At 47.6% G+C, this 9,944-nt stretch overlaps 1 protein-coding gene across 1 annotated transcript in view; it reads right to left on the reverse strand.

Annotated features, from left to right (window-relative positions):
- Nucleotides 1–9,585, reverse strand: part of HIBCH (3-hydroxyisobutyryl-CoA hydrolase) — a 101,666-nt gene extending 92,081 nt beyond the window's left edge. Inside the window, exon 1 of the mRNA XM_018556075.1 lies at nt 9,471–9,585. Within this exon, the coding sequence (XP_018411577.1) occupies nt 9,471–9,490 (20 nt within the window). The 5' untranslated portion in view covers nt 9,491–9,585. The remainder of the gene's footprint in view (nt 1–9,470) is intronic.
- Nucleotides 9,586–9,944: the final 359 nt, after the last annotated feature.

The following is a 9,944-nucleotide window of genomic DNA, read 5'->3' on the forward strand; positions in this document are numbered from 1 at the left end:
ATATGTAGCCCTATCTGTCCTCTAAAAATCAATATATAATATGTGTGGGTGCACTTTGTAAGAAAGTATATTACTGACGTGGAAGAATCACACAGCAAAAATGTCAAAAGTGTGTCAGTCATTTACGAACAGAAACTAAAAACAAGCTCAGTCATGAAGGGGTTAAAAGCTCGTACGATCTGCCCATCTTGGACAGGCAGATCATACTTGCGATCATCGAAAGCCCGCCCCACTGAGGGGCAGGCTTCCGATGAGCGCAATGCTGAACGGGCAGTTGTCGAATGAACAGGCTAGAAACCCACCAACAACCGTACGATTCTCGGCGGGTTTTCCAGCCTGCTGGCTCAACAAAAGACGTGCGACTGTGCAGTAAAAACGGTTGCACGCCTTCCATACACCTTGCGATTATCGTACAATCGCGGGATTTCCCGTGATTATTGTACGATAATCGCAAGGTGTATGGGCACCTTTAGACTACTGGTCTGACCCCGCCCACTCTCAGTGCAGAGCTCTCTGCTGTCACACCTCCTTCCCTGAGACTGGGCGGGGCTGGAACTCTGTGAAAAGTCACACTGCTCTTTCACACTAGTGATGGGAAGTTCTGATCTTTTACATGAATCAATTCATCAGTTTACATGCTAAGTCTGCCGACAAGCAAGTGAGCTGAAGCTCAGGAGCTGATTAACCACTTGCTGACCAGGTGTTTACACCCCTTTCCTGGTCAGGTCATTTTTAATTTTTTCGCGCTGCAGTACTTTGACTGGAGTTTATTGCATCACGCAACGCTGTACTGAAATTAATTTTATACCATTTTTTGGGGACAGATAGAGATTTCTTTTTGTGGTCTTTAATCACCACAGGGGGTTTTATTTTTTACTATATTAAGGAAACATTACTGAGAAGTTTGGGGGAAAAAAAGGATATGACCCACACTGGTTACCTAGATCCTCCCCCTGGCTGCATGAAGGACTGATCTGTACATTGGAGGATGTGACATCCCTGGCAGCTAAAAACAAGGATTGCAAGAAAAGTAAGAACGTTTAAGATAAATTGTTACATTAGTTTGCTTCCTCTGAGTGAGAGGGACCTAAATATATAAAGTGATGTGCAGGCCGGAGTTCTTCTTTAAGTGAATAATAACACACATCTTATTAGGGCTAGCTAAACTAATGTCTACTTCTCAGTGTCCTAATGCCTTAAGCCCATTGAGATCCTGTCATCTTTAAAAGAGAATTATGAGGTAAGTGTTTTCCCCATAGTTCTCTTAAGGGTCACGAGAGGACATATATTAGCGTCCTCCCGTGACCCAAAGCTCAGTATATCGCAAGCTCTAGCTCGCGGTATACTGAGACTGCCGCAGCCGGATCCCGACATTACTGTTGAGATCCACGCAGCTGCGTGAGGGACAGCTGGCTCTGCCTATCTAGAGGCAGAGCCAGCTGTACCCGCCCCCTCCCCCGTCCGTTCCGCCAGTCAGCGCTGGAGGATCGGAGCAGGGAGGAGGGGAATCCCTAAGGGGAGTGGTGACTGACAGTCACGGCTCTCTGCAAGGTTATGAGCGAGAAGTGAGCGAGCGACGGTATCACTTCCCTATCTATTGAGCCGACGTGTGACAGTTTCATTGTCAAACGTCGGCTCGAAATATGAGGCTGAGTGAGTTTCACTCACCTCATAGTTCTCCTTTAATGTCTTTGGACAAATAAATCCACTGGCACTGAAGACGTTTTCAGAGAGTTCAGTTAGGAGAAGATCAATAGGAAAAGGTTGCAAAAATGCAGTTGTTTCCTAGACATCTTTTCAAAACCAGCATTACATACCACAAATTAAGGGGCAAAGTCACCAAATGTATTTGCTTCCAATCCTTTCATTTATTCACCCAGAAGAAAAAGAAAAAAAACAACAGCACTAAAGCCTTGAAGCAGACCTAAAGAAAAAACTGACTTTGGGCCTGCATGGTCTCTATGATGCTTCCATTACGAAAATTACAACTGGACCCAAAATGGATGACATGCTCCACACTACCTGCAGCACAGAGGTCAGTGAGGGCTTGCTTTACACCTCTTTTACTGTTTGTTAAGAATATGTAAATATTACAGCCTCTGATAGAATAACCATGCCAACCCAACCCTGCTTCCTGATATGTATGCCTAATGATCACAGTTTACACTCCACACTAATATTGCAATTGTCGGGAACCACTGCTGAAAATAACATTCCTTATTCTTTAAATTACCCCTTCTTTCCTCCCTACCAATAAACATTTTAACCCATCTATACCAGATACCCTGACACCCTCATTCACATCACCCTGAACACACACTGAAATCTTCCAACTAAGGTACATTATTTAAGTTGAGCTCTGAGAATTAAAATCCTTTACCCTTGTGGTAGGTCCTCCTCCACAAGAGTTAAGGTGCCCATACACCTTACGTTCATCGCAAGACTTTTGTCTTGCGATGGTCGTATGCTTATTGAAAGCTTGTACGATCTGCCCACCTTGGACGGGCAGATCGTACTTGCGATCATCGAAAGCCCGCCCCGCTGAGGGGCGGGCTTCTGATGACCGCAATGCAGAACGGGCAGTGTGTGCGTGCGCACACCTGCCCGTTCCACAGCTATCGAACGAGCAGGCTAGAAACCCGCCAACAATCGTACGATTCTCGGCGGGTTTTCGAGCATGCTGGTTCGACAAAAGACGTGCGACAGTACAGTAGAAACGGTCGCACGCCTTCCATACACTGTACGATTCTCGTACGATCGCGGGATTTCCCGTGATTCTCGTACGAGAATCGTACAGTGTATGGGCACCTTTAAAGGTTGCTTTTCACTCACCTCATAGTTCTAGCCGACCTGTGACAATGAGACTGTCACAGGTCGGCTCAGTAGATCGGGAAGTGAGCGAATACATACTGGCATTCGCTCCCTTCTCGATCCTGTAGCAGCTCTCTGCCGTGATAGGATGTTGCCCGCAGTATATTGAGCTTAGGGTGACGGGAGGACGCTAGTTTGTGTACTCTCGTTACCCTAAGGAGAACTATGAGGAAAAGCCCTAACCCCATAGTTCACCTTATTCATCATCCGCTAGGCAAGTTTAGCATTACATTTTGTGACCCTCCAACTACATAGCCTACAAAACAGACATGGGACGAATGTTACATGCAGTAGGTTAAGGTTCAAGGTCAACGTTATTTGTTATACATTCTGTTGCTAGAATGTCAATGAGGGGGCAACCAACAAGATGATCCAGAACAACAGAACACATATGACAAAACAAGTTATTGGTAACAGCTTTAAATCTTCTTCAAGGAAATATCTACCAGCATTTGTCTGACACATCTGATATTTGTATGTATGATAGCATATATCTGTATTTGCCTAAATACATTGTACTGGAAGGTGCCCCTCTTCTCATCTCAACAGAAAGTTGGTTGCTATGCTTACTCTATAGTCAGTTACTAATGGTTGAAACAACATGGAGCATAGGGAAACTGTTCAAAAAGGTTTGTATGTGTTCTGATCTTGCAGAAGACAATGTCCTACTGGGTACTGGCAGTGTATGTAACTGGACCATATGGCAATTTCTAAGAGGACCATGGCTCTGCAAAATTTGTTAAAGTGATACACAAAGTTTCAGACACTACTCTAAATGATGTAGAATCGATTGTGGAGCATGACACTGCCATATGACTTTATAATAGTTGCAGAATTTGGGTGAAACTGGAAGTTCTAGTGCAGCGATGGCGAACCTAAGGCAAGTGTGTCACTGCGGCCATACAGGGCCCTCTCTGCTGGCCCGCGAGCCCAGGTTCGATTTAACATAGGGGAGCTCCTGCTCCAGGCCAGCCCCTGAAAATAGGCTCTATCGTGGCGGTGTTCTATTGAAAGGGCCACTCGTCGAGCTCTCCAACTCGTTACGTCACGTCCGGGGACTTGCCAGTAGGAGAATTTGACGAGATGGCGCTAGTGCATGCGTCGGCTGTGGCAGTGTCACAATCCTCGAGTTCCCCAATTCGTTATTGCGCCTGCGCGGTTTCACAATCTTCGTTGAGTTCTCCAACTCCCTTTAATGCGACAATGTGGCCACCCAAGAGCAGTATCAAGTTCTCCAATTGGTGTTACTGTACCTGAACGCCCACCCGATGGCATAACATGAAATCTGTTAACAAAAGATGATCTCTGACCGGCTGGCTTTGAAATGACTACGATTGTAGAGTTGTGCAGGAGCACTGATGGGGATTGAAGAACTTGACGAGGATTCTGAAATTGCCATGGCTGGCGCATGCACTCGAGCTCCATCTCGTCCAAATCTCCTACTGGTAAGTTACTGGACGCGACGTAACGAGTTGGAGATTTCGCCAGTTTGGGCACTCGGGCTCAAAAAGATTCGCCTCACTGTTCTAGTAGTTATATCTCCTCAGTAGAATCACTTAATGTTAGAAGCCAGCAGTTCAGATAGATTTGAGATATCAGCTCTATCTGTATCCTGGTATGGCTTTCGTTTGTTAGTAATCCAACTCTCAGATGTGACCTGCAAAAGAAGCCTTTCTTTCACCATAGCTTTTACTGTTTTTATGCCACAACTCTGATTTCCTGCACTCCCTACACGCAGGACAGCAGAAGGAGGCTACAAAAATATGGGGGGGAGGGGAGGGGGATTTATCAAAACTGGAGCAGACCGAATCTGGAGCAGTTGCCCAAGACAACCAATCAGCATCTCTTTTCAGTTTGCTCAGGAAAGATTTGAAAATAAGACAGGGAAGCTGATTGGTTTCAGTGCAAATCTGCTCCAGTTTCGATGAATTCCCCCCTCTGTGTCTTTATGAAGACTTTTTTTTTAACTTCCTGACATTTAAGGGGGAAACCAACTTCTTCCCCCTTTATGGCACACCACAAACGGGATTCTGCCACCTTTCTTTTGCTGAATTTGACAAAAGAGTTTCATCAACTTTGTCTGCAACTAATAGTTTTCTTCTATCTGTTAGCCCTAAGGCTGTCCACACTCCTCACTGTTGACTTTTTGCTGGCTAGCTTCCATATATATGTTGTCATGGAGGCATCAAGAAAATGGAAACTGTAGCATCACCTACTATAATTTCCACTTCCTGCTGCATCTACATGAAAGCAGATTCCTTCTCATAGGAAAAACAACATTAAACAGAGATTGCCCCTATGGGGCTCTGCAATCATGCACTACAATGGAAATGTACAAAGGAAGGAAAATCATCTAGACACAATTTTCCATTTGAAGAAAATACATTCTATCACGGCAGCCATCAGAACTTTTGGGGCCACTTACACGGCTTTAGGCCATGGACTCTGGGCTTAGTGACCCCATGGACTCAGGGCTTAGTGACCCCATGGACTCAGGGCTTAGTGACCCGCTGGACTCAGGGCTTAGCGACCCGCTGGACAAAGGACCCACCTGAGAGTGACCCTGCAGAGCCCATCATAGATGCTGCACAGCCCATCTGAGACTCTCTATGGTGGGCTCTGCAGGGGTCTCAGGTTGGCTGGTCAGGGCTGCCTCCCCCTCTCTCCCAGCTCCTCTAACCTGCTCCTGGTGCCTGCCTCCTCCTCTGCCGCCAGACTAGCCGGAAGTGACGTGTTACTTCCAGCCGGTCCAACATTAGACGAGCAGAGGTGCTGATGGGGCCCCAGCATGTCTCCAAGCCGCTGGATCGGCAATGCTGGGGCCCTGCGCTGCTAGGGCCAGGCTTCCTCCGGCGCTGTGGGGGCCCGGCCGCCTCCTCGCCTTTCACCGTCGGCCGATACTCATGTAAGGGTTCCGGACGTGCCCCCCAGGTAGCCCGGGCCCCTTACATGAGTATCGGCCATACCCGTCTGATGACGGCCCTCCATTCTATACACAGTTGAGGACACCAACTGCACACTTAGCAATTTACTCCTAACTATAGTGCCTACAATCCATACAATTTTTTAACAGTTAAAAAAAAAGTTATTGAAAACCTCCCTGCAAAAGACTCCTAATACTTCGAAGTGTGTGAGTGACTGGTGCACCATGCTTTGTTCCACCACTCCCGGTCAGTGAAGTGTCCTGCAGGGGACAGCTGGTGAGACCAGAGCAAGTGGCTGAGATCACTGGCCAGGTCCATGCCGTCTGAGGCTACAGAAGTGTAGCCACTATGTGTGCGCCCAGTACGCTTTCAAGCTAGACAGCAAAAACACAAAAAAAAATAAAAATCAAATGAACCTGTTTAATAGAGGTTTTAGTTGCATACATTTGAAAATACACAGGAAAGCCACGCTTCCACATCAGGGCACCTCTGTGCAGACACCTTGGTCAGAGTGTATAGTGGCGAGTTGTTTCACCTTTAGCAGCTGCCTTTCCAATAAGGCAATAAGCGCCTTAAGGTGCCCATACAAAGTATACAGCCTGCTTGTTCGACAGAAGACGTGCGACCGTACAGTAGAAACGGTCCCACGCCTTCCATACACTGTACGATTCTCGTACGATCGCGGAATTTCCCGCGATTCTCGTACGAGAATCGTACAGTGTATAGACACCTTAAGGCTGGGCAAACACCTTACAACCATCGCAAGACTTTTGTCTTGCGATGGTTGTAAGGTACTTAAAAAAACGTACGATCTGCCTATCTTGCATAGGCAGATCGTACTTGCGATGATCGCAAGCCTCGCCCCCTGAGGGGCGGGCTTCCGATGACCGCAATGTCGAACGGGCAGTGTGCGCTTGCGCACACTGGCCCGTACGGCTTTTATCGTACGAACATGCCACAAACCCGCCGAACATCGTACGATGCTCGGCGGGTTTTCGAACATGTCCGTAAGTTAAAAGTCGTGCGACCTTACAGTAGTAGAGGTCGCACGGCTTCCACACACCTTACGATAATCGTACGATTGCGGGATTTCCCGCGATTATCGTACGATTATTGCAAGGTGTGTGGGGACCTTAACAGGTACTCGGAAGCCCCCAGGATTTCAGCTATACACTCTGGCCATAGATGTCGCAGGCAGCCCCCAGGATCCAGGAGAAGTGCTGACTGATGTCAAGTACAAGACAAAAAGAATACATGAAGACAGGAACAGGAAACACAAACTGGACAGAACTAGATACAAGAAACAAAACAGATACAGGATTAAAGATCCAAGGCAAGGCTAGGTTTCAAGATCAAGGCAGGACTACAATTCAAGATCAGGATTGGGTAGACAGAGCAAAACAAGACCAGAACTATCACAAGCCCAGAGCCCTGGGCTTGTTATGCTTAAATAGAGAACAACTAACCAATCCCCAGGCTGTGAGGGTTGTGTAGCCAGGCTGATTATCCTGCAGCTGACTAGACTGGGGTAGTAGGTGCAGTTACAAGTGGCAACCACCAGATGGAGCTGAGTAGTTGCCACAGGGATAGGAGCATTTGACATGCTGCTAGCAATCTGATAAGTGTGATCTCTAACTCTACACTATCTGACTTCCCAACTATGGGACATCTATAGCAATGCACAAACAGAGATCAGAGGAGGAGGCCCTATCCTCCTAAAGGTACAACAATATACCAGTAGCCCAGACGTCGTCTCTATAAGGGAGTTGAAGACTTCCAGTGTATGTCTGCACCAGATCCAAAAAAATCAAATATAGCGGCCGCTCAAATTTGTTAGAAATTAGCAAAAAGGAAAAGGTGCATTATACAACAGTACAAAAGGGCTCCCCAGCACACTTTTAAGCTACACACGCAGACAGGCAGCCATCTGAGTGATGCAGAGCCTGTTGAAATTGGCTCAGCATCATTACATAAAAGTCTCTGCCCAGCTACTGGGCCTGTCACATAGATGGGCACAATGGCCAGCAGCACTGTGCTCACTGATGGCCAGCAGCACTGTGATGCTGATTATGTACTGTTGCACAGCACTGAAGAAGCTCGCCCGCTGCACCTATTTGTGTGACAGACCCAGTAGCCAGACAGGCAGCTCAGTAAGCCCTCAATCACACGACAAACAGCTGGCCGTACAGATCCGTGCTGCGTGCATGGCCGTATGGGGCAGCTTCCGGGAAGGACAGGTGCTGCGTGTGATTTGTACGCAGCCTGTTCTTCTCTATGGGAATACGCAGCCGTACGCTCACCCGAACTGCATGTCTGTATGGGTGTTCCTGCTCGGACGCAGACAGGATCCATCCTGTCACGAGTACGGACACCCGCACGGACTTGCAGCTCAGGTGAGCGTAGGGCGGCATATGGCCGCGAACTCCCACAGAGAAGAACAGGTTGCTGCGTACAAATCACACGCAGCACCTGTCCTTCCCCGCAGCGGCACAATGCAGGTGTGATGTGCAGTGTGGTAGGCTACCACATTTTTCTGCAGCTCACGGGTTGCCACCAGAGGCCACCGCAGCATAGTGAAAAGCGTTGCCATATAGAGCTATGAATGTACACTAGTGACGAGGCTGGGCTTGGTGCAAATCCAGTTCAAAACTGTGACTGCTACCCTCTCCTCCTGACCCAATCACTTGTGGAGTGACACAGCCACAAGTCACAAAGGGGCGGGGAATGCCCTGCCGCAAATGCCACCATTGATTGGGTCAAGAGGAGGGGGTGGCGGTCACAGTTTTGAGCAGACTTGGGTGAACACAGGCGAACTAAGCTCACACCAAGTCCAGTCTCATCTCTAGTGTACACTCCAATTAAAGTTAAAGGAGAACTATGAGGTGAGTGCTTTTCACTGACATAGTTCTAGCCGACCTGTGACAATGAGACTGTCACAGGTCAGCTCACTAGATCGGGAGGTGAGCGAATACATAGCGCCGTTCGCTCACTTCTCGATCCTGTCACAGCTCTCTGCCGTGACAGGGGAGTGGCTGGATTCCCCCCTCCGATCCTCCTGCGCTGACTGGCGGAACGGACGGGGCGGGTACAGCTGGCCTCTAGCTGGGCGGATCCAGACATAATTGGCGGGATCCGTTTCAGCTGCTGCGTCTCAGTATACCACTAGCTGTAGCTCACGGTATACTGAGCTTAGGGTGACGGGAGGACGCTAGTTTGTGTCCTCCTGTTACCCTAAGGAGAACTATGGGGAAAAGCCCTATCCCCATAGTTCTCCTTTAATTGGCCAAAGGCTGCAGAAAGCTGACACAAAACCCTCTTCCTGAGCCAATCAGTTGAAGCAGGGGTCTTTCCACCCCTTTGTGATGTGCAGCTGCAGGCTGGGAGGAGAAGGGGGTGTCAGTCACAGTAGTTTGGAGGAAGCCCCCTCATATCACTAATAGTGACAAAGACAGCATTAAATAACCAGGGAGCTTGTATCCCTTCACTATGTAAAACAAAGGTTTAGTCTGCAGCTGGCCTTCACTCTACCAGGTAAGACATGATTATATGAAATGCCTTCATCTACAAGCTCCTAGCACAAACCAATTATCACTAGAAATGATGATTGAGGAACAATGGAAATAACATGTTTTATTCATGCTCCAGGCACACAGAGCGCCATGTAACGCAGCATACCTGAGCCGGGACCTCAGCATTTCTGATGAATGGAGTTCCTGCAGCTCCTGAGCTCTATACACAGGCTGACATTGACAGCAGGCACTGCAGGAAGTCGCAGCACAATGACGAACTGGCTTCACTTCTCTTCGGGTCTTTTTTTCTCGAACAAAACTTTATTGACACCCCGCACAGACAGACAGCATATAATGAACTCTGTAATCTGTGCATGAATAGAGGTTGTACTAATGATAAATAAGCTTCACAGAGAAGCTGTATCTAAAAAGAACAGCTGCTATTATAAGGGAACCAATTGTGCATTTGGCAATTGGTACGGTGAACGTTTTTAATCACATGTTCACAGCCTATCAGAATTGATTACAGCACTGGCTTCTGTGTTTACCTTCAATACAATTTGCATGGAGTTTGTATACTTGCTCCGTGTTGGCATTTTTTTTTTGTTTACTCAACCTATTCGTGGACTAATAGGTTGGT

The sequence above is a fragment of the Nanorana parkeri genome, unplaced genomic scaffold (assembly GCF_000935625.1).
Source record: "Nanorana parkeri isolate BGI_ZX_2015 unplaced genomic scaffold, ASM93562v1 scaffold224, whole genome shotgun sequence".
Taxonomy (NCBI): domain Eukaryota; kingdom Metazoa; phylum Chordata; class Amphibia; order Anura; family Dicroglossidae; genus Nanorana; species Nanorana parkeri.